Source organism: Eutrigla gurnardus, assembly GCF_963514095.1.
Source record: "Eutrigla gurnardus genome assembly, chromosome: 2".
Taxonomy (NCBI): Eukaryota; Metazoa; Chordata; class Actinopteri; order Perciformes; family Triglidae; genus Eutrigla; species Eutrigla gurnardus.
The window spans coordinates 7,498,572-7,526,113 of record NC_139916.1 but is presented as its reverse complement, the minus strand read 5'-3'; the positions used below and the strand labels follow the sequence as shown (position 1 = coordinate 7,526,113).

General features: G+C 43.4%; 3 protein-coding genes across 4 annotated transcripts in view; 2 read left to right on the top strand and 1 right to left on the bottom strand.

The window, feature by feature from the left end:
* skib (v-ski avian sarcoma viral oncogene homolog b) overlaps nt 1-11,059 on the top strand; it is a 30,028-nt gene extending 18,969 nt beyond the window's left edge. Inside the window, exons 2-7 of the mRNA XM_084026736.1 lie at nt 6,905-7,018; nt 7,270-7,376; nt 7,505-7,731; nt 8,177-8,451; nt 8,553-8,783; nt 8,889-11,059. Of these exons, the coding sequence (XP_083882862.1) occupies nt 6,905-7,018; nt 7,270-7,376; nt 7,505-7,731; nt 8,177-8,451; nt 8,553-8,783; nt 8,889-9,110 (1,176 nt within the window). The 3' untranslated portion in view covers nt 9,111-11,059. The remainder of the gene's footprint in view (nt 1-6,904; nt 7,019-7,269; nt 7,377-7,504; nt 7,732-8,176; nt 8,452-8,552; nt 8,784-8,888) is intronic.
* A 1,198-nt stretch (nt 11,060-12,257) lies between these two features.
* Nucleotides 12,258-21,885, top strand: plch2b (phospholipase C, eta 2b; the record flags this gene model as incomplete). 2 transcript variants are annotated; one of them, XM_084022271.1, is made up of 22 exons in its annotated part: nt 12,261-13,115; nt 14,076-14,222; nt 14,573-14,816; nt 15,005-15,134; nt 15,992-16,162; nt 16,955-17,048; nt 17,151-17,354; nt 17,469-17,589; nt 17,676-17,847; nt 17,963-18,085; nt 18,255-18,338; nt 18,450-18,547; nt 18,640-18,728; nt 18,817-19,002; nt 19,087-19,194; nt 19,277-19,401; nt 19,493-19,577; nt 19,657-19,803; nt 19,965-20,044; nt 20,133-21,216; nt 21,330-21,795; nt 21,826-21,885. In XM_084022271.1, exons 1-21 carry the CDS (start codon nt 12,764-12,766, stop codon nt 21,332-21,334), a joined length of 3,849 nt encoding a protein of 1,282 aa, XP_083878397.1. In that variant the 5' UTR covers nt 12,261-12,763. The 2 variants fall into 2 exon arrangements, with proteins under 2 accessions (XP_083878396.1, XP_083878397.1); XM_084022270.1 differs by lacking the exons at nt 21,330-21,795; nt 21,826-21,885 and having other exon boundaries at nt 12,258-13,115; nt 20,133-21,227.
* grik6 (glutamate receptor, ionotropic, kainate 6) lies at nt 21,801-25,957 on the bottom strand. Its single transcript, XM_084022297.1, has 10 exons — nt 25,820-25,957; nt 25,556-25,638; nt 24,085-24,116; nt 23,818-23,997; nt 23,418-23,641; nt 23,160-23,257; nt 22,817-23,034; nt 22,515-22,734; nt 22,189-22,433; nt 21,801-22,025 (listed from the first exon to the last, which is right to left on the bottom strand). Exons 2-10 carry the CDS (start codon nt 25,614-25,616, stop codon nt 21,927-21,929), a joined length of 1,377 nt encoding a protein of 458 aa, XP_083878423.1. The 5' UTR covers nt 25,617-25,638; nt 25,820-25,957; the 3' UTR covers nt 21,801-21,926.
* Nucleotides 25,958-27,542: the final 1,585 nt, after the last annotated feature.

The window sequence follows — 27,542 nt, the reverse complement described above, 5'->3', positions numbered from 1 at the left end:
GGATCAAGTTCTGTTGAGGCACGCACACATGCGTGAACGTCGGGATGCAGCCGCAGAAATGCAACGCTGCCGCTGTCGTACTTAAATTATAGGAAAATAATTTGTGATTTTGTGAAAACAGCAGGAACGCATTGAGGATTCTTGCGCACGTCTACCTGGAGACAGGTTTAGTCGCCCTGACAAAGACGTTCTCACAGCTTCACCTTAATTCATTTCAAGAGCACGGAGACAATGTGAATCACCGCTGTGTATTCCAGCGGTGCTGTAAAACCACCCGGTCAGAGCTCTTTAATCAATGGATAACATTGAGCAGAGGAGGCAAAGAGAAAAAAGTGAATACGTAATATTAATGACTAAATATTTCATTTGTTTGGCTCCAAGCCTGAAACAAAAAAAAAAACATTCCTTACAGTGAGAGGTTTTGAACCCACAATCCATCAAATACCAAACTTATAATTGGCTTTTGAATCTAATTTCCTCGTGAATTTCGCAGAACACCTTTCTTCTTTTATTCATGATGTTCCGGAAAGTTTCCTGAATACTTTTTTTTTCGAGGAGGAATTCATTTGAACCCTCAGGAGCACTAAATTAAATTCCATAAACGTAGGTCAGCTCAGTCTGTCTTTGCTCTTTCTCTCTCTCTCTCTTTCTCATTCTTTCTCGTTAACCTTCATCCCCTCCGGCCTCCTGCTTAGCACTGCAGCTGCTCCTACATTATAAGTGTGCTAAATGGGAATAGAAGCATAAAGGCATTGTGTGTGTGTGTGTGTGTGTGTGTGTGTGTGTGTGTGTGTGTGTGTGTGTGTGTGTGTGTGTGTGTGTGTGTGCGTGCCTGTACTGGTTCGCAGACACAGCCGAGCGTTTTCCCCTCAGATCATATGGTCTGATGTTTAATTCCCTTCTTCCAAACAGTCGGCCCGGAGCAGGAGGGCTCAGACAACTATCTGCTGAATTTGGCGCTATGTGCGTCTAAAAATACGCCACTTAGAGAGCACGTTTCATTTCCTAAGATAACTTTGCCTCACGACCATACCAAACACGCTAACGCCGGTGCTGCGTAATCTTCAGCGATATCCGTTTCGTGTATTTCAGTCTCGGGTTTCCATGTCGTTATAAAAGACCTGCGCGTGATTTGGCGCGTGCCAAAGTGACGCGACGCCATCGGACGCGGCCCTATTTTTCCGCGGCGGCGGCGGCTCTGCGTGGCAGGTTTTTCGCCCGTCCATCATTTTGGTTCATTACTATGCAGACGCTGATGGGTGGGGTAAAATGGAGACATTTGATGAGCTTTAGGAATGTTTGGTTGCGGAAAGTATAAGTATATATAATATAAGGCTTAATGAGGCCTCTGTACTGTAAGGTCATCCTCGGAGGGAAAGAGAGAGTGATTCTGACGCCGCTGTCGACATACTGCAAGAGAAGGCAGGCAGGCCTGCCATGTTTGGACCTGGCGGCACGGTATTCATCTCCCGCCTTTTTCTCACTGATTAGCTTCTCTGGAAAGTCAGTGAATCAGAAACAGGTTTTTTGTTTGTGACAAAGCAAATACAAATGACACATCAAAGGAGTGCGGCGAGTTAAGAGACTCGCATTTGGAGGTGGATCATTGCATTGAAAGAAGTTAATTAAAGACAAAATAATATTTACACATAAACATATAATTATTCATCTTATTTATTCTCCGTTTCAGCGCATGAAGGTTCTCTATGCGGCATAAATGGCCTCATTAATATAGCGCTTTTATCCAAAGCGCTTTACAGTAATGACTGACATTCACCCATTCACACACCCATTCACACACCGACGGCGGAGTCAACCACGCAGGGCGACAGCCAGCTCGTCTGGAGCAATTAGGGTGAGGTGTCTTGCTCAGGGACACCAGACACTCAGCTAGGAGGAGCTGGGGATCGAACCAGCAATCATGCGGTTGCCGGCCAACCCGCTCTACCTCCTGAGCTAAACCCCCCACAACATTCATAATGTATGAAATATATCAAATTCAATGCACTTAATCGGCTACATCTACACGACTACAGAGTGAAATACTGAGGTTTTTACTTTGCTACATTTATTAGCATCCACTAGTTACAAATACTAAGATTTTACACACGAGACAGGATGAGCCATGTGTTGTATTTGTACAAATCAAATATCTGTGTAAATAAAATTCTTAATATGAGCTCCACCTTGACCAAATTTAGCAACAAGATGCAAATATTAATGTAGTAATAACTTTGAGAACTTCTCCTTGTGATACTTGAGGTTGGCCGTTTTGCTACACTTTTCTTCCAGGTCTGCTTAAAGGACTTCCTTATAAACAAAAATGACCTTATTTCTGCAGTGTTATAATGGAATCAAGCCAGATTGATTACAGACGTAACCCTATAGTCTTAGAACGACACGATTCGCTTATGGAAAAGTCAAAAAGAAAAGGTAGAGCAACAGAGAAGGCTCCCCTCTACCAGGACAACAAGCTTGCCGATGTATATAAAGAGTTGAGGAAAACGACAAACATTTACTAACTGGTTCCACCAAGGTCAGTAGTAGTTCATGAAAGCTTGACAAATGCAGAATACTTGTTGGACACTTCTGCCTTCGGGCTATATTTGTCAAGCTGTGTGGATCGGAGGAGCTATTTTCCACCTTTAGGAGCAGTAGCTCGTCCTGCGTCCACCTCAGACCTCATCAAGTCCCAATCCCAAAGACAATTAGGGCAATCCAATAAGCTTTACTGTAATGCCGACCTTATGGCGAGCCTCCCGGCACTCTTTGTGTGTCCGTACTGTCATGACTGGCTTCGGCTACATAAACAATACACCGGGCACGGCGGAGACAGCATGAATTGATAAATTAAGCCAAGATTTAATGAGGGGGAAATGGGAGCTTGAGTCGTATCTGTGTGAAGTAGGGATGAAGTTTCGGGGATATTCTGGGCAGACACCAATAATTTCTCCCCAGCTGTTTGAAAGCGCCCGCAGGGCTTTATATAAATCAAGAAGACTGTCGTACAATTTATGCAGCGAGAGTTGAACAGAGGGCTCCGGGCATCTCTCCGAAACATCCACACCAAACTACAGGGATCAGATTACCGAAACTAGTATTCTCTCACTTCCAACTAAGGCTGCTAACTGAACGAGCCGTGCCAGTTGGTGTGCCCTTGAGTGAGACAGCGCCCCGCTAAGCACATGTCGATCTGGGGATTACATTCAGGGGTTTAGGAGGGGAAAAGAGGCCGTAATCTGAAACTGTTGTGTCTTGTTGCTGTGCACTTTTCTTAATGCCATGCTATCATGCACCGTGCGTTGGTATTGTATGACTGCTGCCCGAGGAAGTTCAGCTGGGGGAACTATTTTAGTCTCACCCGATAGAGCGCTGCTCCATGTTTTAATTGAGGGGGCTGTATGCTAAATATGAAGCTACATCTATATATATATTACTAGTTAAACTGTATACATGGTAAATGCCAGCTGTGGTTTGGTCCCAGGTTTCCCACATCAGGGTTCAATAAACAGATATTGTTGATTAGCTCCATGTTCAAGTGAAGTAACAGTTCAATCCCCATCACGGTCCAGTTAGCACAATATTGGCAAATGACTCTTCAAGCAGGTCAAACGCCAGACACTGATATGTTTGTGATGTGTTGTGCAACGTGTTCCGCACTGATTATCCGCCATGCCAGCATGAAAATAGCTGTGGCTTATCTCAGTATTACCATTCTATTATATGGGCCCTAATTAAAAAATAAAGCATGTCTACTCTTGCCCGGCCGCTATTAGAACCTGTTTAGCCTACAGGTTTGCTTTGAAACGCTCCCTCATTACAGCGCCTCAAAGAAATATCATACAATAGCGAGTTGAAAAGGGCAATGCTTCAATGGAGCCTTAAAGGAGAGGCTGTACTTGGCCTTCAAGTATACATTCCTTCAGCTCAGTGCTTCCTCTGTGGTCCCGCTCCCCCTGGCCCACCCCCCTCCCACTCAAGACTCAGTTCCCACAGGGGACTCGGCCAAAGCAAACTCCTCAGAGGAAGTCTCCCTCTCTCACCAGCGAGAGAGGGAGAGAGCGAGGGAGAGGGAGAGAGGATGTCCTATCATCTGGGACCTGCTAGGCAGTAGGATGTGCGAGGAGGGTGTTATGACTCCGTGGCCATGCTATGTCTATGTTGTGGTGGTGAGTTAAGCCCGTGCGGCTGCTCTCCTGTGAGGTCAGTGTCAGATTTAGCCAGCAGGTCCCTTGTGGTGTCTGGGAGTGTCTGTTTTCTGACTCTATTATGTCTAGCGCTCCTAGCCTTCCTGGAGCTGCAAACCTCAGGGTAGAAATAGTCCCAGACAGGCAGACATCCTTTTGTCGGGAAAACAACAGTCACGCCAGTAATTACAGAGTCTGATTACACCAGGGCAGCAGTTCTTAGAAAACCACCGGCCTTGAGTCAGGCAGGTGAGTGGTCGAGTCACCATTGCTGAGCAGGATGTCGGCAGCAGGAGGTCTGGGTCAACAGACTTAATCCACAGGAGCTAAACCAAACAGCACGCTGTGTGTGTGTGTGTGTGTGTGTGTGTGTGTGTGTGTGTGTGTGTGTGTGTGTGTGTGTGTGTGTGTGTGTGTGGTTACTGGTTAGACAGGTTAGAGACATTTGTGAGTCAGGGAGACATGAGGGGAGTGTCCAGTAGAACATGTGCATCTCACAAAGTAAAAACCAGAATCAAGTAACAGTAGAGGCTACATAGACACAAGAAGGTGGTGTAATTAACTCCTCCTATGAAGCATTAATAAGCATCATATAAACATTTAATGAACAGTTTAAAACACACACCTGTTATGAATACATGTTTTACTGAATATTATTACATTTATAAACTATATTGTCAATCATTGTTTGATTAGATTAGATAGATTTTATATAGAACATGTAATAAATAAGAGAACAAAACAAGAATAACCCATAAAATGAAGAGAATATGTAGCAACATTTCAATTAACTAAATAAATTAATGTCATTGAATAAATAATATGTTATTAAATCAGCCTCCGCTGACGGGCGAGCCAGTTAAAGTTGTTGACACATTAATGAACACTTATGTCTGCTTACAAATGATAGTGTGCTATAAACCATTTATTTAATCCAAATAAGATGCCTATGAATGCTGCAATAATGGGGAGTAAAATGTTACAATGAATCTGTACATACAGTTATTATTCATTAGTTCTCTGTGAAATATAGCTGTTGTGTATTTGTACTTTTAGGAATTGCATTTATTAATTTTCCTTGTCATTTATATTTTGTATTTATCGTCTATCGTTTAAAAAAGAGTGAAAATCTAAATTCCACAACGCTAAAGGCAATGTCTTGTTTTATCCGTTCAATCGTCTTCTAAATCAGAAAACAACAAAAAAAAATACATATTATTCTTATCTAATTACAACCGAGAATATATATTCCTTTTGCTTGATGAATAAACTAAATGATTATTAAAACGCTCGTAGATTTGCAGACATTCTGCCAACTTATCAGCTCATCTTGTTGTGGCGGAAAAGCCAACTTTGTTATCTGTAGTTCAGGTCGGCTGTTCAGTGTCAGACCTGACTCACACCTCCACCCTTGAGCACAGTGTACCAGACACACACACACACACACACTCCTACACTCACACACCCTCTCATACATACACACATATGCAGGTCCACACCTGCACCCCACCTCCCCACTCACAGCTGCACACACACACACACACACACACACGCATGCAGCGGCTGGTTTCGTGTAGAAAAGCTGTGAGACGTGATTCATTACCGGCCCGGCTTCTCGCCTAATGCTAAATGAGGTTTGTCATTTATTTCCATCTTGAGGTGATTACAGCGGCGGAGTGATTAAGGCTTCGCGACTACACGCGAACCCGGGCAGGAGTGCCTTCCTTCCATTGAGGATTTTGAATGTAGACGGAGTAATCATTTGTCTTGAATCGCACACGCAGACGAGGAGATGGGAGTGTTTGCCATTCCTCGAGGCAGAATGTCATAGTAGTGAGTAAGAGAGTAGCAGGCAGGTCTGTGCTGGCTTCTGCGCCTGCCTAGGTAAACATATCCTCCGTCTGACGAGTGCAGACCTGAGGGCTGAGGAGGTTAGCTATCTCTACACATGGCCCTTCAGCTTGCCCCACACACACACACACACATTCATACAATACATACAATCCGAGGCTCTGGAGAGTCTGTATGTTTTAACAGGGCCGTTTCCCTCCCGAAGGTTTTCAAAGTGCAGAATCCCTCAAACATTTCCTGCCTCCGTAGCCCTCCCCGAACTCTCTTTCCCTCTCCCTCTCTCCCTCTCTGAACACTTCGACTCGATCGTCCGTCAGGTCTGAGTGCAGTTACTTTAATCCGTCTCCCTCTCAGTCTCCCTCTGTTTCTATATTGCAATATTTCTGCGGTCGGAGCAGTCGATCTGCTCCACCTGATGGCGCCTCTTCTGCCTGGCAGGGAGCAATGTAGCCCTGCTGGCTGCCAGCCAGACCAGCTTGAGTGTCTGCTCAGCTCAAAGCCCTGCACACGCACACACAAACACACACACACACACACACACACACACACACACACACACACACACACACACACACACAAACATACACACACAAACATGCAGACACGCCGAGCTCAGAGACTGAACGCTTACACAGACACATCTTCTGTCCCCATTGTCTCTCTGTGACTTCCTTTCTGTAATTCTGCTGTCGGGCTAGAAGTCATGTTCTGACAAATCTACCATTTCCAGTTTCACAGTAGCGTTTTTAGAAAGTTGTGGGCTCTTGAAATATCCACTGTCCCCCCCCCCCCGGGATCTAAAATCTGCACTCTTATCGGCGTAACGATCGCGATGATTAACCGTCTATCCTCTCTCCTCTCCACAGTCTCCCAGCCCCGTCCCAGCCAAGAGGTCAAAATTGGACAAACTGCAATCCCCATCAGCTGACAAAGAAAGGAAACCCGACTGGCTACAATCGTTGTCCAAGTCTGCAAACAAGGTTTGTTGTGTTCGCATGTCACTAGTGTGAAACCGGATTCGCCGTTAAGCTCAGAGGTCAAAAGGGAGACGTATAAGCCGGTTTTCCTTTTGAATCGTTACATTATAACCTACCAATAACCTCCCTGACTTCGGCCTCGTTAGACGAGGAAGGGGTTTGAGTGTGTTCATCATGGCCGATTTCATGTTCTAATGGCTTTTTTTTCTTTCTGTGAGTTTATGGTAAGTTTGGGGTTTTGTTTGTTGTTTCAGGATCTGAAACAAGTCCAGCTGAAACAGAGGCCCTCTGCTTTCCGCCCCTGGTCTCCCAAAGCGGAGAAAGAAAAAGAGAAACCAGCTTCTCAGAATGAGGCGGAGAGGTGAGTCATCTGACGAGAGATGTTTTAAGTTTCAGTTTTAAAGGGACAATATGTTTTAAATTCAGCCTAAAACCAACGAAAAAGTCTCAAATGGACCTATTGACTTAGCTTTTAATCTGCCTCCTCAGGTCCTACTCAAAGTGTCACGAGACCCTGGAGGCCCCCCTGGCCCCTCCGGTCCATCCCAGGGACAGTCACGCTCCTGGCAGGGGGCCTGCAGCCATGTCTCGGCCGTTGCCGGAGCTGCATAATGGAGACACACAACCCGCAGCGAAACTGCCCCCCTCCAGTACGTCCAAACAGCCCGAAGACATGGACACGGACGGAGAGATCGATGTGGACGACTGTGATGACCGTGAGTAACGCTCGCCTCCTACAGTTCCTGATAATCCAGAGAAGCAGGAAAACCTGAAACACTACACAAGAGTCCGTTGATATAAGACACATATTTTACAGCAACTTGTGTTACACAGTAAGCCCCTGTGGGACATGAGCCACAGCAGAGCTGGGTCAGGGTGATTCCTGTACAACTGCGCCACCTGGTGTTCATTGGAAGACATGCAAGAAAAATACAATTGACTCTTTGTTGTAGGGAGAAGTTTTAGTTTTGGTTTCGTGATGTTAAAACACACCATAAAGCTAACAGCATGATAAATAGTTGACAAGTTATGCAACATATTTAGTTATTTTCTCCCGCAGCACAAACAGCTTTACAGTCACAGTAACCGCCAAACTCTACTTACCAACTCTTCGTGATGCGATCGCTGTCTTAACGAATGTGAAAACGCTCTCTTCCTCAGGTCCGATGCCGACTTCCTCCTTGGCTCCTCCCCCGTCGGACTGCGCCGCCGCTCCTCAGACCCTGACCCAACAGAGTGTGGCCCGAGCTCAGGAGGGACCCGGCTGGCTGTCGGGGACCGTGTGCCCGGAGATGGACACCCTGAGGCAGATGCTGCACGGGGGCGCGGACACCAAAGACGCCCGGGAAAAGGTCCTGCAGGAGATCGTCAAGATGAGAGTGAAGCAGGAAGAGAAGCTGGCAGCGGCCATGCAGGCCAAACGCAGCCTTCAGCAGGTAACGCATCCCGTTCCTGCAAAACACATACGGATAGGAGTGATAGACATCTCTGAATATGTGTTCAAACATTGGATGATTCTGATTGCTTTGTCTTACAGGAATTGGAGTTTGTGAGGGTGGCAAAGAAAGGCCGTCTTCGCGAGGCCATCGAAGCCAAGCGCAACCTGAGAAAGGAGATCGAGCGCCTTCGCGTGGATTGGGAGAGGAAGATGAGGGACGCAGAGGAGTCATGTGGGCGGCTGAAGAGAGAGTTGGAGAGGGAGAGGCAGCTGCGAGTCTGCGACAAAGGCTGCGAGGCTGAACGTCTCCGGGTCAAATACTCCACTCAGGTAAGATGCCCCATAATCACAAGTATATACTTAAGTTTATTTGCGATTTCCTCCATCCCGTCCCTCCTTTGTGTTTAATCAATGCTGACTTCTGTCTTCCTGCAGATCGAGGAGTTGCATCTGCAGCTACAGCAGGCAGAAGCCGACCGCGAGCAGCTGAGACAGGAGCTGCAGCAGGAGAGAGAAGCTCGGCAGAGCCTGGAGAGCGTCGTTAAAGACCTGCAAACCCAGCTGGCCCTGCAGGCCGACAGAAACCCCGCCGGAGAACGCATGGACGTAAACACGGACGCACACAGACAGACCACACAGCACACCAACGGATCCTAAAGTTGCACATTCAGAACCGGAGAAAAGAGACTCGATAAAAAGAGAGAGAAAAAAAAGGAGCATGGTTAAGGACTTTGTTGCACCTCCTGTTAGGGAAAAAGAAAACTCAGCAAAAATGCAACGTCAGTTTTTTTTTAAGGTGGGAAAAAATCTGTCATATATAATATGATACAATATAAATCAATATTATTATGACAATATATGAATTTTACGAAAATGAACTGGAAAGTAGCATGATGTCTGAGCATGTCGTAGAGCGCGAAATTAAGGAAGACTTCTTCGGTGACGACCACAACTCTCCAGTGACGTCAGAGTGACACCTGACGCTGTCCAAGGATTTTATTTTGGTATAAGCTATTCTAAGATGTGCAAATATAGCCACATAACACTACTTGAATATGAAGGGAAGAAACATGTCGAGTGGATGACGAAAAAACTCTCGGTGCCACAAAAATATTGGTACACTCAACGGTGTCATTACAGACCACTGGAAACAAGAGACACCAGTTTACCACTATTTACTTTTAATATCGGCTTGCTTTTTATAACTGTGTAGAGGATGTACTTTTTAAGAAATATTGCTTACGCAGCACTGTTATTCCACAGGCAAGAAAGAAAAAAAAACACAAAAACATCCATATACAAAACATGTACGCATGTATACCAGCTTGTCTACCTTTTTGTATTTTATAAACCTGAAGTATTGGAGGTTACGTGGGCTGCGTTCAGGTCCACCACTGTTTTAATGCTTAGACATTTTATGGAAGTGTTACTTTTTAATAATTATGATGCAACTTTATTCGTTGTTTGAACATTGTTTTTCCAGAAATGTTTTCGCAAAAACCAAACCATGTGATAGATTTACGAATATTCTTGGCCACGTTAGTGCAGATAATTCTACAAACGCCCTCCTAAAAGAGAAAAAAAAAAAACTTCAATAGCTGTCTGTTTTTGTTGAAAATGCGGTACTTCTGATTTTCTATTGAGTATTGTAAAATAATTTATATTCTATAATAATTTGCTGCCTATCAACAGAAAGCATTCATTTTTAGTCACTGGTTTTAGGGCTCTTAAATCAACAAATGCTGTTTATATGAACAACATTTCTACATATATACAAAATATGGATATATATTTTTTTACTTTGAAAAAAAAAAAAGGAATTGCACTTTTTAAAGAAAAGAACCTTGCATTGTGCATTGTACTCCCTGTTACATTTTTCAAAACACGAGTTAACATGAACTTTGAGTTTAAACACACTTTCCTTCAGTACCCTCTGATGTAAATACAATGATATTGTAAATAAGATATTTGTCGGTATGTTTGCTTGCTCCAGACTTAAATTGATTATGAATATTATTCTTTGCTCTTACTTGAAACCAAAAAGAGACTATATTTGGAATTTGCAAAGCTGCAATTTTTGTCGTGGTATCCCTGAGTATAATTGCAATCACAGGGCATTTAGTAGAATGGATGGACCTGTTGGGATGAAATGGAACGGTCGACGTTCATCAAACCTTAACATCGTCTGGGTTCGACACGCCAAGAGAATATTATGCTTTGTCCCTTGATTTTTTTTTTTTTTTTTTTGAGAAGATTTATTATTTGATGAATTATAGAGTATATATTACACCGCAGACCAAAAACTGAAAAAGCGATTTGAAATCTCCCGCACCTCCAGCTCCCCTTCGTCAGATAGACTAGAAGTGACACCTTCTATTGGTTTCATCCTCTCGTATATTTTAGACAAGAAACACTTTTATGTCTTATCATTACTTATGATACCCTCGCTCAGTATTTGTTGGGTACAGTGTAATAACAATATCCATTTTGTTAGCTGATGCTGTTGTAGTTTTGGTTTGGAAGTGGGGTTTCACTTGCCTCTTGTTTAAATGTTTTCTTTTCCTTCGGAAAACTTGTATAATACCCATTAAAATTTAAATCAATCCTACAGTGTTTTGAGAGGTGTTTCTTTGATTGTTACCACCATTGAAACAGTGTTTGTGCATGTTTATGTGTGTTCATTCATCTTTATACTTCTACTTCAACAACCAGATGGATGCCATGAAATGACATTCATGGTTCACAGACATTACACCCTAATAACTTTGGTTCTTTTCTTCTAGCGCCACCATGAGTTCAAAATTCAAATTTGGCCCAAAATTTGCTTTATGACCAAATACCTGCAAAATGAATTACACTCTTATCATCAGCTCGCCTTTGTGTTTAGTGTTAATTAGCAACTATTAGCATGCTAAACTGAGATGGTGAACGCCTGCAAAGCATTAGCATGCTAGCATTGTCACTGGGAGCGTGTTAGCATGCTGATGTTAGCGGTTAGCCCAAAATCCCACACAGAGTCGCTGTGTGTAGACTTGTTATTCAAACAAAAAATGTCTTACCTTTTGGGTACAAGGCTACTATTGTGATTAAAAATCCAAAAACGTATATTTAGTCGAGAAACTGTTTTTATATAAATCGTAATTTCTAAAAAGACAAAAAAATCCTACTGAATAAGGGATTTGATGCGAGTAAATTTACTCCAACACAATTTTGACTTGTCATAGTAGAAAAAAACGCAGGCGGTACTTACTGTACATATCATTATATATCATTAATTATGGCTCAGTTTCATTCCAGTGTGTCAGGCTGTGAGTGAGCCTGTATGCACAGTAACACGATATCTTCAATGGAAGAAAAGAAAAAAAAAAGGCATTGTATAAACAAGCTAGCTGTGACATCATCAGACAAATCGACCGTCCAATCACACGGCTACCTGTTTCCTGATGAACGGCCCCCACACAGGTGTTGTTGTCACTCATGGCTGATTGCATCTCTGCTCATGCAGGTTGAAATGAGACGGAGTCATGCAGGGAGTTACGTCGTATCACCAGAGTGATACAAACTGTTGATGAAGGTGTAAATCGTCCAACCTTGGCAGGTGCAACAAAAGATACAAAAGTAAATGAAATCGCCTGCAATATCTTACCACGGGTATGTGAGGCCTTGAAAGTAAAATCAAAAAGATGATATCACAAATAAGTAACTCCACTCTGAAATATCAGTGGATCCCAGTATATTGTATATGATGTACATATATATACATACATGTATTGTACATCACACAGTTGCCTCTAGGGGGAAATCACTGCACAACATTGAGGGCCAAACTGACCAATGGCACAATCCTAAATCATCTCACCTTCTAAAGCAGTCTAATAAGTCTATTAGAATGTCTATCTTCTTTAACGATTGGGACTGCCATGACGGTACTTAAATGAATATTAGCACCCGTCCTGTCCCACTCTCTTTCTTCAGAGGCTTACTGGTTGCGTGAAAATCCCTCCATGAAAGCAAGGCTGAAGCCTCGCTCCAGGATTACAGCTTGAGGAAGATTTAGTGACAGACACATGTTGCACACTCTTTCTCCGTGAGCCTTCCCTGCCTGCAAAAAGAAAAAGAACGTATGGCAGCTACGCTGGATCGCTGGACACGAGCTGAAGAGGAGTGAACCTTCAGGATGGGAATACCGTTCCCTGATCCCCTTTGGGAAGACTTTAACTGGACTGAAGAGGATATGCTGCGTGAGAGAGGCTGTAAGGAAGTCTTGCTGAGGAGCCCGGCGGAGTGAGGTGGGTTTTAATGTGGTGTGGATGGGACAGGAGAGTTGGACTCAAACGCACAGCTCAGGGATGAACAGCACCCCGGCGATGGCACCTCTGTCTCCAGGGCTGAGTGGCACCCCGCCACGCTCCCCCCTGTCACCCAAGAAGACCACCTTCCAGTCTTTAGGATCTCTGTCATCGGGAAGGTTCTCCCCCTCTGCTGCGAAGGGCTCCTCTCAGCAGGCGAAACCGGCCTCGAGTCCCTTGAACACGTCCACCGCGTCCATTATGAGCTCTCCAAAGCTTTGGCAGAAAGCGTCCATCTCCAGACTGGCCGAGGAGTTCTTCTGGATCGGTGGCAGCGTGGTCGCGCAACCAAAATGGAGACTGGGTCAGATTGGTAAGACTCACTAGTGATTCATTCAATAGCATCGCCTTCACGCACTCAAATTACTGCAGAATGTCAACACACAGCAGAAGCCTCTTCAAGGTGCTACAAACTAAAGATCGTTTCCCCACACAGATGACAGTAATATGATCTTTAAAAAAACCTTTTGACACTTTAACCTTTATTTTTTCACGCAATTTGGTCTGTAAATGTCCGACATAACAGAGCAGAGCTGCAGGGGAGCCTATGAGTAGATAATGGGGCATATGGACAGAAGACAATCCTCCAGGATTAGCCCGAATGATGTGCCAGTATGCGTCACATGCATCTGAGCTTCAGATTACAAACAAAGGTTACCTGCTCTCCACGCACAAAGCAAACACACCTCTTCACCATGTTGATTGTTACAAGACAATTGTTGGATTTGTCATGCGATTTCAGTATAAGCACTCTCTAGCACGGCATCTAACAATCACAAGAAATAGCAGCAGAGAAAAGTCTGGAGACTGAATTTAAACCACTGTGAGGGAACTTAAAATTGATGGATTTATCTTTAAGGCACAGATCATTTGAGGGTTGCGTATCTGCTGCTTTTCCCCCTCTTGTCATTAACATAGACAGCTACTTAAATCCCTGCGTGACGCAGCCTATAATCTCATAAACAAGTGCTTGATGGTAAACCTCTAGTTGACTGCTTCCTTCGTGGTCGTCATGAGATCTTCCTTCCAGTCACAACACATCAACTGCATTATTCCACATAATGTGGCACTTTTGACAAATCAACTGGAAAATGGACAAGCTTTGGCACCAACGTGCCACATTACACTTTCATTATAGTATTATATGACTGAATAAACAGTACACTAAAGCTCCTTCTGATGTTGGCAGTAAATATCCGACAGTGTGGTGATTCCTATGGATTTATGACAAACTTGACTAATCGATGATGCATCTCGTTGTGCTCCCCTGTAGTGGAGAGGTGTATGTGCACCATGCAGGACGGCACTCAGATGACCAAAATGAAGGGAAAGAAGAAAGGACTGGTCCGATTCTTTTACCTGGATGAGCACAAGTCCTGCATCCGATGGCGGCCCTCCAGGAAACATGACAAGGCCAAAAGTGAGCCATCACCATTCTGAATGTTACATTATAGGTGTTTTACTCCAATGGAGTCAGAAATATTGGTGACTTGGTTTGATTCAAATATATATTTTAAGTACATTTTGTTTCTTTCAGCTCCACCAAGAAGCTTAAAGGGACAGTTCATCCCAAAATCCTAAATAAATATTTTTCTTCTTACCTGCAGTGCCATACGATCTAGATTGTTTTGGTGTGAGTCATTTAGTTTTGGAGAAATTGTTCTCTCGAATTTAATGGGACCATGTGGTGGTTTGATTTAGGGTGAACTGCCCCTTTAAATATGTTACTAATTAGCTGAAGTGCCCATTTCTTGATCTTGTCTGTTTCAGTAACTATCGATTCCATCCATGAAGTCTGCGAGGGGAAAAAGTCAGAGATCTTCAGGCGGTACGCAGACAACCGCTTCGACCCCAACTACTGCTTCAGTATTTACTACGGGGAGCGGGTGAAGTCCCTGGACCTGGTCTCCACCAACGCAGAGGAGGCCCGCACCTGGATCACTGGGCTAAAATACCTGATGGCTGGCATCAGCGACGAGGACAGTTTGGCCCGCAGGCAGCGCACTCGAGATCAATATCCTTTGTTCAGCCTCTCATGCACATGTTTCATCACCAAATGTCGAATTATGACGCATGCATTACTCCTATATTCCACCAAAGAGGGGGGGTTAACAACTAATCCAATTGTAGGAGAAAGAACAAGACACGTGAACTGACCTGATGGTGATCCCTGTACAGTGTCCTCCTTAACGGCGGCCTCACGTGGTTACAGCAGACTTTCTCTGAGGCAGACAAAAACGGAGATGGCACCTTGAGCATCGGAGAGGTTCACCAGCTGCTCCACAAACTCAACGTGAATTTACCGAAGCAGAAAGTCAGGCAGATGTTTCAAGTAAGACTTACGTCCACACAGGGTCGATTGTGCAACTGACACAGATTTGATTTAAGAGCAGGAGAATCAAACCTGAAGCCTGTGCTTCTCCCAATGTTGCCTCAACCGTAACCTTGGTAACAGCTCTGTGCAACAGCAGTGCTAGGCTACAATTCCTCCTGAGCTGGACACGAGACTACGTACCAAATGTCAAGGCAATCCCTCCAATAGTTATAAAGACAATTAACTCAAAACATCAAATATAAACCCTGAGGAATAGAGGAAAAGTCAGAGGATTCCCTGTTCGATTATGACACAATGCGTCCATAACAATATTTCAAACAAAGCAAAAAAAACTAAACTAAACTGAAAGCATCAGCATGACAGGACAGGACTATAATTAAATCTTACTGAGTCTCTCAGTGTGCAAACAGAACAGAAAGAAACCAGGCTGGAAAAGATTTTTAAAATAATAATAAAAAAAGTGGTTTATTCTTGATGTTTGAGTGTGTGTGATCATCCCATAATTTTTGTCAGAGAAGAACAAGATAAAAGGATGGGAATGGAGCCCATAGACAAATATGTATATACAGTATTTTGGCAGGAGAGTGCCACAGGAAGACCATATGGCGACCGCTGAACAGATGGCTTTAGTTTCACTGCAATATTGCTTCAGTTCAGCAGCTCGCCGTCCTCCCTCCCTGATGGCGACCGTCTCTATGAACGACCTCCATCATGTTTGACGGTGATAGAGAGATATATCCTTCAGACGGGTCAGCGGTGGTGCATATTTTCTTTGCCGGGTCGGTTATCGCAAATCACACACACTGCAAGTTATTCCTTGCTCATAAAATACTTTTTTTTGTCGTTATCTGCAGGACGCAGACACAGACGACAACCAGGGCTCTCTGGGCTTTGAAGAATTCTGTTCCTTCTATAAGATGATTTCCACGCGCAGAGACCTCTACCTGATACTGATCTCCTACAGCAATCAGAAAGAAGTCCTGGATCTGCACGACCTCGCTCGCTTTCTGGAGAATGAACAGAAGGTACAAACAAAATGCAAAAAGGGTGTGTGTGAGTTGCTACACGTAAGATTTTCATGAAATCAAAAACATATTTTTACATCATTGAAGATCAGCATTTTTTCAACAATAGTCATTGAATGTATTCATGTTCTGTAATGACCTCCCTTATTGCTGGTGGTGGAGTCCACCATTCCTGCATGAAATTCAAATTGCCTTCACATGCACGAGGGATTCACGTGTTCTTATCTAATTGATGTCAGCCTCACTTTTAGTTTATAAGACTTTAACAGAATAAAGGAAAACAATTAAGGTTAAAAATAAGCTTAATTTGAATTTCACTGATAGGACCGTAAAAGTTAAAGCTACAGTGGAGTGCAAGATACAAATATATAGTCCCAAATTAAATATAATAAAAGGCATACCTGACAAACAGACAGATTTTAAAGCTGGTAAATTTGCCACACGTATGGCCGGCGAGGTCAATAAAGCAAATAGAAGCTCAAATTATAACAGATGGAGATCAGTTTCATTGTCTTCTCAGACATAATAAACAGACATCGACATCATAAATAGTTATTTGCTGTAAATGCTCTGAATATTACTGTGAGGTTACCTATAAAATACAATTTCCTACTTCAAAATAAAAGCATATATACGTGTATAAGGAGGAGTGCATTCACATTAAAGGAATAGTTTGTCAATTATCAACTTATGACTTGTTTGTTTGATCTGTTACACAAAAAAAAGGTTATAACTGGGCTTGCTTCATGAGTTTGACCAACAATGACATAAATGATATTGTTTTATTTGCAGATGCGAGGTTTGGCCAAAGAGTATCTGATCGACATCGTGGCCAAGTTTGAGCCGTGTCCTGAGAACTTGCAGCGTACGGTTCTCGGTATTGATGGTACGTGGAACTCCAATAATGCGTCACTAACATCACATGTGTCACTTGGACCAGACGCCACGTCAACATGTAAACGTCTGCTCTGAAAACGTCTCCCTCCAGGCTTCACCAACTACATGAGAAGCCCGGCGGGAGACATCTTCAACCCCGAGCACAACCAGGTGAACCAAGACATGACACAGCCTCTGAGCAACTACTTCATCTCCACCTCACACAACACGTACCTGACGGGAGACCAGCTGCTCTCCCAGTCTCGCGTGGAGATGTACGCCTACGTTCTCCAGGCAGGCTGTCGCTGTGTGGAGGGTAAGAGCCTGGAAAACAACTTCAGCTCTCTTCACATGGGATTTTCATGACAGCAGAGACAATGCGACTCACTCGTTAATCACTCTTTTGTTGTGTTCTTTTCTCCCGTCTCAGTGGACTGCTGGGACGGGCCTGACGGGGAGCCCATCATTCATCACGGCTACACCTTGACTTCCAAAATCCTGTTCAAAGATGTCATTGAAACGATAAACAAATATGCCTTCACAAAATCACCGTAAGTGCCGTTGGGTCCCTTATACTAAGCTTTTCACGATTTACAAAAAGCATCGCAGCTCAGGTGTCATCACTTCACCCCCCCAGGTACCCAGTGATCTTGTCCATAGAGAACCACTGCACTGTGCCTCAGCAGAAAAAGATGGCAGAGTATCTGAAAGAGGTGCTGCAGGACAAACTGGATCTGTCCGGCGTCAACGTCCATGAATGCAAGAAGCTACCATCCCCCGAGATCCTGAAAGGGAAGATTTTAGTCAAGGTAACGTTGTTTTTAGCGACTGCTACTCAAGGATACTCAAACACAAAGCACAACCACACACACCGCCGTCACACGTGGGCTTATTATATTGATCTGGAATTCTTTTTTTTTCAAGGGGAAAAAGCTGCCAGCAAACCTTGACCCTGATGCAGAGGAGGGTGACGTGTCCGATGAAGACACTGGTGACGAAGAGGAGGAGGAGGAGGAGGAGGAGGATGAGGACAATGATAACTCACAGGCAAATGAAAAGATAGATAGATAGATAGATAGATAGATAGATAGATAGATAGATAGATAGATAGATAGATAGATAGATAGATAGATAGATAGATAGATAGATAGATAGATAGATAGATAGATAGATAGATAGATAGGACATAATTATGCATTATATTTGACTGTTTTAGGAGGGGGATATCATGACCTCTGCCAATCAAACCAAGAAGAAAAGACGATTTGGCAGGTCGATCATGAGGAGCTTTAAACGAAAGGTCAGCGCTACACCTATGTGTATGTGGTCCTTTGCTTGGTCCTTTCCCGGCCATCAGAACAATTGCAAATAATGCAGTGGTTTTTGTTTTGTTTGGGGGTTTCTTTGTCAGAGGAAAAAGAGATTCCGAGTGAAAAACAAGACGATGTCTGACGGCGAGGCGGACCACAGCAGCAGCAGGGAGAGGACACAAATTGTTTACCATCCCAAGTAAGACTAGTCATTGAATTAAGTCGCTTTAGCCATTTAATACTCTTACTATAAGCGCTTGCACTGTATGTCGTTATCCCTAACCCTTTCAGGAAAAGGAAAACAATGAGGTTGTCCCGAGCTCTGTCTGACCTGGTCAAGTACACTAAATCTGTCCGAGTGCATGACATAGAAACGCAAGGTAAAGAGCTATTCGTCATACACATAGTGTTACGGTTCATCTCTTTAGGAATGCATGTTTCATGCTGTTTTTTTTCCCCGTTTGGTAGCGTTGGCGAACAGTTGGCAGGTGTCGTCCCTCAACGAGACTGTCATGAACCAGATCTTACAGCTGAAGCCGGGGCAGCTGGTCCGTTTCAACCAACGCCAACTCATAAGGGTCTACCCGTCCAACTACAGAGTGGACTCGAGCAACTTCAACCCACAGCCGTACTGGAACACAGGATGCCATATGGGTAGACTGCAACACTGCCTGCCTTTAACATTACAATAATAGCGTTGCAGCAGCTTCCCATTCATTTATATACGTTTCATTTCAGTTGCGATGAATTTCCAAACAGAGGGCCGTATGCTTGAACTGAACCGAGCCAAGTTCTCAAGCAATGGAAACTGTGGGTATATTCTGAGGCCTAAGTGCCTATGTAAAGGTATGTGCACGGGCAGATTGTGCAGGAGTTAATGGCAACTGTCTGTGTGGGTTTCGTCAATTTCTGTTCTGATTTTTCTCAGCTGCATTTAACCCCATGTTGGAGGATCCTATACCAGGTCAGAGAAAGACTCAGTTAGTGCTGAAGATCATCAGCGGGCAGCAGCTTCCCAAACCCAAAGACTCCATGTTTGGTGACAGAGGAGAGGTGAACATGCTGCAGACATGAGACAAACCTTTTAAAAACAATCCTTTTCCATCACTAAAATGTTTCTCTGCTTATGTTTTTCTATATGCAGATTATCGATCCCTTTGTTGAGGTTGAGATAATTGGGCTAAATGTTGATTGTACCAAACAGCAGACCAGGGTGGTGGACGATAATGGTACGACCCATATCACAATCTCAATAACAGACGTTTACGGTTTGCTTGTTTGCGTAACCTCCTTCAAACGGTCGTTTAGGTTTCAACCCGATGTGGGAGGAGACTCTCGTCTTCAACATTCAAATGCCGCAGATCGCCCTGGTGCGTTTCCAAGTGTGGGATCATGATCCAATTGGACGGGATTTCATTGGACAGAGGACTGTTGCTTTCCGCAGCATGATGCCAGGTAGATTTCATGATCCGATATCTGTTATGCACACTCCAGAGTTGCTCGTTTCTACTTCCAGCACCTCTAAAACTCACTACTTCACTTGTTAGATAAGCATATTTCCTTAAATGTCGAACTCTTCTTTTAATATTCATATTTTTTTTATGCAAAATGTATAGGTTACCGGCATGTGTACCTGGAGGGGATGGCGGAGTCATCCATCTTTGTTCACGTCGCCATCGTTGATTTAACAGGAAAGGTAAGTTTCTCCAAATGAACTCCCAGATCTAATTTCAGCTTCATTTGACAACTCTGTTTTAATATCTTTGGTGTACTTTGTGAAACAGATCAAACCCACAAATGCGGTGCAAGCAGCCAGAAAACACTTCCAAAAAGCAGCCCAGAAGCATAAGAAGGGTCCTCAGAGGCACCCGTCTCTAGACTTCTCTGTCCAGTCGTCAGAAGACGGACGTGCTCTGTTCTTCCGCAAAGACCTGGATAATATTTCTCAGGACAGCAGGAACGGGGAAATGTTTCCTCTGGTACAAGGACTGGCGGGCAAGTCTGCCATCCTCAAAGGGGCCATGAGTGAGCCGCTGAGACGAGCTCACAGAGTTAAAATTCATGACCCACCGGAGACGAGGAGAGGGGTCTTCAGCCGGATGTCCTCCACTGACTCCCACCACGTTGGGGCCGCTCTCAGCTTTGACTCTGACACCGCACCCCAGGCTTCTTGTTCTGATGGCCCGGCTCCCGACAGCCAGAATCCAATCCAAGAAGAGTTGGAGAACGAACCTGATGAGTCACCGGAGTCAAACTGTGCTGAGAGGGAGACCGTTGAGACGTCCGAACCAAAGCAGCCTGAACAATCGGAGGAATTACCGACAGAACCAGAGCCAGACAAGGTCATCGCCCCTAAACCCGAGCAACCAACAGAAACTCAAACTCAGACTGAATCCCCCCCTCCGCCTCAACCTGTGCCACAGCATGTGCTCCACCCTGAAGCCAAATCCATTCCACTCATCCCTCCGCCGTCCCCCGCCAGGGTGAGACGGACCTTAGAGGCTCCAGCTACACCCCGACTGTCCACCCCGATACGGACGAAGGCCCGCTCACGCAGTTGCCCTCGGAAACCGACTACCTCTCCTCAAACACCGATGGTGAACCGCAGGCCCGTTTTCCACTGGCAGACGCAGGAAGCGCAAATCCGCAGCAGCCTCAGCAGCCAGGTGAAGCCCATCCCCAACGGCCTCTGCCTGTCCGACAGCACATCCAGCAGCAGCAACGGCAGCATCGACAGCCTGGAGCTGGTGCCCTGCTGTGTGCCAGCTGGGGCAGAGCAACGCGAGGGAACCCTGCAGAGGGAGATGAAGCAACTGTTCGACCAGAAGATGAGGGAGATCCATTGTAAATCACCGCTTTTTCAAGATGGTGAGTCGTAGGTGATGTGGGATTCACATTTGCAAAAGTTAAATATCAAGAAACTGCAGATGCAAAAGTTAAGAGGATGTATTAAACCATGGTACTGTTTTTTTCTCCTTTAGATTAGACCACAGTTTAGCTTTGACTGATGTCTCCAAAGACAACAAGATCCTTCAGAAGACAAACACAACCCAACATAACCACAAACAGGAGATGTGAGAGGAAGAAGTTGTCTTTTGTTTCCAAGCAGAGTTACACAATTAGACAGTCTTTATTGGTTTAGGCATGCTGTAATGTTTACAATCGACACGTTTTTTTAAAAGAAATTCTTGAAATCGTGTGAAGCCATTGCCAACTGTACAAACAGCATAGAGTTATAAAAAGTAGCAGTAATCTTAAAAAGATAAGTACATGAGAAATATTTGTTAGTCAAACTTTAAACACTGGACATTTGAAGAATTGTTTTTATAAAATTCAACTATGTTTGCTTTTTCATTGAAATTGTAGCATTCTTATTTAAAAATCAATAAACCGATTATTTTAATAAAATGTGAGTTTGTTATTTTTTAATCTGATGTATCTCTACAAGTAAGAATAGTCAAAACACCTAAAATAAAGCTAATGTTTCTGTCTATTAGAAAACATTCTCACACTGCTATCAAAAAAACAACAACTAAAGTAAACTCATGCTATTAAAACCACAAGCTTCTTGGATGTTTCTACGGTTTATCTTTGTCTACATTTTCTTGGGGTCTGTTTGCATTGCTGGTTCTCAAGCGCAGACTCAGTTCTTCAGTCAGCACAGTGCAGCAGGATTTCTGTGGGAAATACAAATAAATATAAGCAGCAGAGAAAAAATATGCATTTTGTAAACATGGTTGTGTTGACGTGAGAGCGGTATTAACGTTGCAGTCCCTTCAGGCCTATGGAACCGTTTAAAACCCTAATGGATGGTTTCTGAAAGATGTGAATGCTACATACACTCTGCTCGGCTGCACTTCTGCGGGTCTTGGCGGTGAGCTCCAGGACAGCCAGCAGTGCTCCGAGCCCCAGGCCCAGGGACAGAACCAGAAACATCCCCTTGATGCCGTGCGGCTGCACAGCTGAAGACTTGGCCTTGTCTGCTATGCAGCTGCTGGCCCACCACTTGCTTCGGAGGTAAGCCAGCTCCCCCGCCTCGCTTAGCTGCAGGATCGCCACGCTGAGGTTCTTTAAGATGGGTGAGCCTTGAGGAAATTCAAAGGGTTTATTGTGAAATTCAGTTTAAATATCATTTTTTAAGTGGTTTTCTCAATGAGTAACCTCACCGAGCTTGGCAGCAATGCTGTATCCTCTCATTCCAACAACTTCATGCGCTCTAACCAGCTCACAATTGCGCGCCACTGCCAAGTCCAAAGATACGGACTCTCCAATAAATGCAAAGTTTCCCTCTTTTGCACGGCGGACCCCTTCGTCCATCGACGACACAAAACTCTTAGTTCTCTCCATGTGCTCGTAGATTCTGCGGTACACCGGATTGTTGGAATTCTGCACGAAGGAGAAACAGCGTTAGAGAAACAGCAGCGAGACGGGAAAGGAAGAGGAACAGGGAGTGATCCGATGTCTGTACCTTGAAGAAGGCGAGGGTGGAGGAACCAGCCAAACAGCCGTACTCGATCGTATCCTGATTGGCCATATCCTCAAAGCCTTTCACTGTCAGGTGAGTGGATTCAGAGGTCTTAGAGGAGCTGAGGTTGGAGAAGTAACAAGCCAGGAGGACAATGGTGAATAACCACCAGCTGCAGCAGATGACACGTCCTGAAAGAGCTTTGGGGTGAGGGCCGGCACCTGAAGACACAAAAAGAATAGCCTGCAGTAAATAAGACGCCTCCAGAATTTACAGAAAAGAAACAAATCAATACAATCCACTATGAAGAGTTTTGATTTTGTGACAAGTGTTTTTTGCTGTTTACCTTGGAGAGTCAGAGCTCCAGCCGTGTACCACAGGCTGTGGAGGAGGCTGAATACGTTCTGGTCACTCTGAGGCTGACTCCACTCACACGGGCTGAGTCTGCATTAACATGGAAATATCACTGATTCATGTGACCGCGACAGAAAGGTGAAATTATCCACAGACAAGAAGTACATCAATCTTCACATTCAACACATGAATCATTATTCGTATGAATACATTGACATATTTAATACATTAAACTACTTGCATCACTAACCTGGCAGCTATGAAGATGCAAGCGGCGGTCCCCAGGTAGGCAATGAGTATACCGACCCAGGTCTCGGCCGTAAAGGGGGACAGGAAATCAAACATGCTTATTCCCCCGGAGATGTCCTTCCTCAGCAAGATGCCGATTCCTGTCTGCATGAAAGGTTTGGTCATCCCCACGACTCTCTCCCGGGCCGCCGTGAGGGTCAGCGGAGCGATTGCGAGGTCGGCCTCCTGTAGGAACACAAGAATACGACATTTGTACATTCGTAGAAACTCTCTAGAAACTTTAATGCAGCTATTGTTTACAGCAAATATTAACTGAGTTTTAATATATCCATTGTTGGTTACCAGCTGGTAATTCAAGCTCCTGTAATGGCCTTTAATGTCTAATGTTTTAGTGCGCTCACCCCTCTCACCACCTCTCCAATCATCCCGTTCCAGTTCCCGTTCTCATCCTGTCTGCCATAGGAAGAGTCTTTCACCAGCTGCACTTTGTACTTTAAGCCCAGTTTCTTGGCTACTTCCGACAGCAGGTCCATGCAAAAGCCTTCCAGTTGTGTGCCTTTGGACATTGCATATGGCTCTTGCTAAAAGAAAATATGGCAAAAGGTTTTTAAAATTAAATTGTGTATTTGCCTTTAGATGCTCAAAAGAAACAAATGAACCTTTGTTACCTTTATTGTTGTGATTCTCATCTCTGATTGCACTGGGAGGAAAGTAAGGAAGACGTTAGAACAATAACTTATAGACACAAGTAGAGTTCATTGTGTCTATGAAAACTGGAAAGTTATGAAGATATGATCACTTGTACTCTGATTGTCACTTCTGGTTGCAAAAAAACAAGATGGCAGAGGCCAAAACAACAAACTTAAACCTTAAAAACAGCAATCCACAAACCTGATTTGTGGATTTTTGTTTTATTGCTTAATTCTTCTGATTTGGTATGTTTGAAAATGCAGTGTAATGTGTTGTAAATGTTGCCTTGTTCTTTATTATCAAGGCGGCTGTGAGAACAAATCTCTCACGTCAGGCTGACAGCATTTCCGGAGCATTTATCATCTGCATGGTGACAGTGCAACAGAAAAGGCAGGCGGGACATAACTTTGGGGAGAATTTGATTTGATGGTTGAAAAGATGAGCTTCTTTAACTCTGTGCTAAGCCAAAGCTGCAGATTTATTGATGATATTATTGTTTGAAATCGGTTGGTAATGATGTAAGCATGCGTCATATTTTGTTCTTCTTCAGAAAAAAAAAATGATATTGGATTTTGATGTAAAATATATGGTTAAATAGGTGACAGACAAGTTATTCACAGCTAAATTTAGCGGAATCAAAGGCCCCTTTGTGTATTGGTCATCTTCAGACTCTACGCTGACATGCAGAGATGTCCGACGTGAACTTTGGGGGCGCATGTATTGACCATCGAGGCATGAATTGATTCCGGTACCCAGGAGATCTGGCCACTCTCCTCTCCGACTTGAAAACGGTTTTCACAGCACAATCCATTTAGAGCAGTGTTTTAATTTCAAGAGCGTCAATGCTGTGGCACTGTGCGATGGGAGGGAAGTCAAAGAGCATCAAAAGCCTCGATTCAGGCCAAGGCCTTGGGGATCCATCACCACAGGGTGATCCTGACAACCATCAGATCCTCCTTTTCAAAAGATGACACGTATACAAGACTTTTGGCCACTGTCAGACACAAGGCCTTTGTTTTCTCCACACAGTTGATTTATTACAGTTTTTTTTTTTGTGTGAGAGTCAACTGGCTACCCTTTCAGTTGGACAGGATGTAGAACCGCACTTTGATATTGATCAGAGCTGACTGTTTGTGTATTTATCTCTCGTCAAGCTTGAGACATTTCTAACAATCCAGCAGTGAACACACGAGGAATCTGGCAGAGCAATAAGGCAACCTGCCATCACACTGAATTACAAGAGTGGTGACCGGGTCAAACTTTGAATTAAAGTGCCAAAACAACATTTTATAATGTTGCAAGTCAGACCTATTTCTACATCAGTGCATACTCAGTCTCTTTCAACATGGTTTAAAAGTGACCAGTGTTATTGAACAACCTGGTTAAATATGTTATATTGATGTCTGTCAGTATTATATCTGCATACGAAGAAAAATAATAGTCCCTTACCTGCAGTGCACACTCCCATGTCCAGGAGAAGAACAACCGACAACACAAAGCCAAACAGCATCCTGATTCTGCTGATTTGAATCCTGCAAGTTAAACACAGACAATTAGTGGTTAGTTGTGAATCCGATGGAACACATGAATAAACTTAAATACACATATATTATATTAAGACAATTATTGGTACAAATATAAAGCTGTGAATCAAATCAACAAAAGAAATAGTGTCAGCAGCAATCATTGAGGAGATATGATGGATGTCCTTACCACCCGATGGAGTCCGAGATGCGTCTGCTGCTGGTACTTCAGACTTCAGACAGACCCCGATGATCTCGACTGTGATGCAGCATCATCTGAAGTTCCTCCTATTCAAACGCTTTAAGACAGTCGGGGGAGTTTGTGGGTGGAGCAAGAGGAAGAATTTTGAAGGGGTGGGGGAAAGTTAGGAATTCACTGTGGAACAGAATGTGGTTATTTTTTTATTACTAAAGATGACTTTGAAGAATATCTTAATAATCAGAACATTAAATAAAAACAGCAACATCAAACTTAAATGGTGATTTAATGGTATTTACATTGTGAATATCTTATTAAAGGGAGGAATACAAGCCCTGTGATAGACTGGCGTCCTGTCCAGGGTGTACCCTGCCTTCGCCCAATGACAGCTGGGATCGGCTCCAGCCCCCCCGTGACCCTGAATACAGGATAAGCGGTAGAAAATGGATGGATGGAAGGGAGGAATACTGTATGTTACATTTGTATTAGATTTCTTTGGAGGCATTTGTGGGAAAACTTGGTACAAGAAGGTTAACAAGTTGTAATATCAGCCTTTGCAGTATGACAGAACTCTCTGCTATTTTACCACTTTAAAAAGAAAATATCTGACCACAGAACTGACTGGCTAAAGGTTAATTGTGGCTCCGAAGGTTTGAAAAACATTGAATAAGGATATTCATGCAGGGAATCAAAACTTAAAACATTATTGTGATGTAGCTCATCCATGTCCTTGGATGTCGGTGGCTCGGGAGAATGGTGAATAAGTATTAAATATTAAATATTTTGTTATGGAATGGGCACAAATAAAAACTTTTCTTAAAGCTAGCAGAGTTTCTTCTGCTTCTTCAGCTCCGAAATCAATATTTGAAACAGTCTTTTTGTCAGATTGGCACTCTGGATGTTCTTGTCAACGTGATAGCGTTGTGAGTTATTTAGTTTTCTAATGCAAACAAAATAACAAAGCATACCAACGGCCGTTGTTCAGCCCATTGAAAACTCTTTTAGCTGTGCTTTGTTTGTGCATTATGTTGTTAAAGATGTTATAAATTCAAGTTACAATGGTAGCCTGTGCTCAATGAATGGCTGATATAGCTTGATATGAATCAATTTGAGTATCTCGGCAACAGGAATTGTTTCCAAAGTGGACTGAATTAGTCTGTGTGACTTCAGCAGACATTACTTCTGTGGTGAAACAGTGAGTCAGCAAGTTAATGTCTTTTTTTTCAGTTTGAGCGGGTAAAGTAGAATATAAAGTGAGTTATAATATAGCCTATAAATAAATAAATATATATATATATATATATATATATATATATATATATATGGCCTAAACCCAGTTTACTACACTAGTGTGCAGCTGAATAAAATGTAATCATATTTCTAAATATTGTTTTAATTCAGTATTGTTTGTTATTAATCTTCCATAAGATTGTAAATAGAATCTGTGACATTTATGTAGAATGTAAGCTTTCTCGCAGTAAAATATAGTAAAAGAAGAATCATGCAATCAAAATAAATTTTTTATGTCTTTTGTTTGCAAAGGCTCTCATTGCATACTCTTTGAGTTTGTGAAAAAGCACTATAGAAATAAAATGTATTATTATTAATAAACCAACATGCAGAGTTTTAATCACAAATAAAGAAAAGATGTGACCCCAGAAATAGCAGGTGTATACAGGTATAATACGTATCTATGGGGAAATGAAGACGAGGC

Excerpts from the sequence above, each read along its gene's own strand:
- grik6 (XM_084022297.1), bottom strand. The coding sequence starts at position 25,616 with ATGCTGTTTGGCTTTGTGTTGTCGGTTGTTCTTCTCCTGGACATGGGA. Across the intron at positions 24,117-25,555 it reads CATGGGAGTGTGCACTGCAG|TGCAATCAGAGATGAGAATC; the intron begins GTAAGGGACTAT and ends CTTTCCTCCCAG. Across the intron at positions 23,998-24,084 it reads TGAGAATCACAACAATAAAG|CAAGAGCCATATGCAATGTC; the intron begins GTAACAAAGGTT and ends ATTTTCTTTTAG.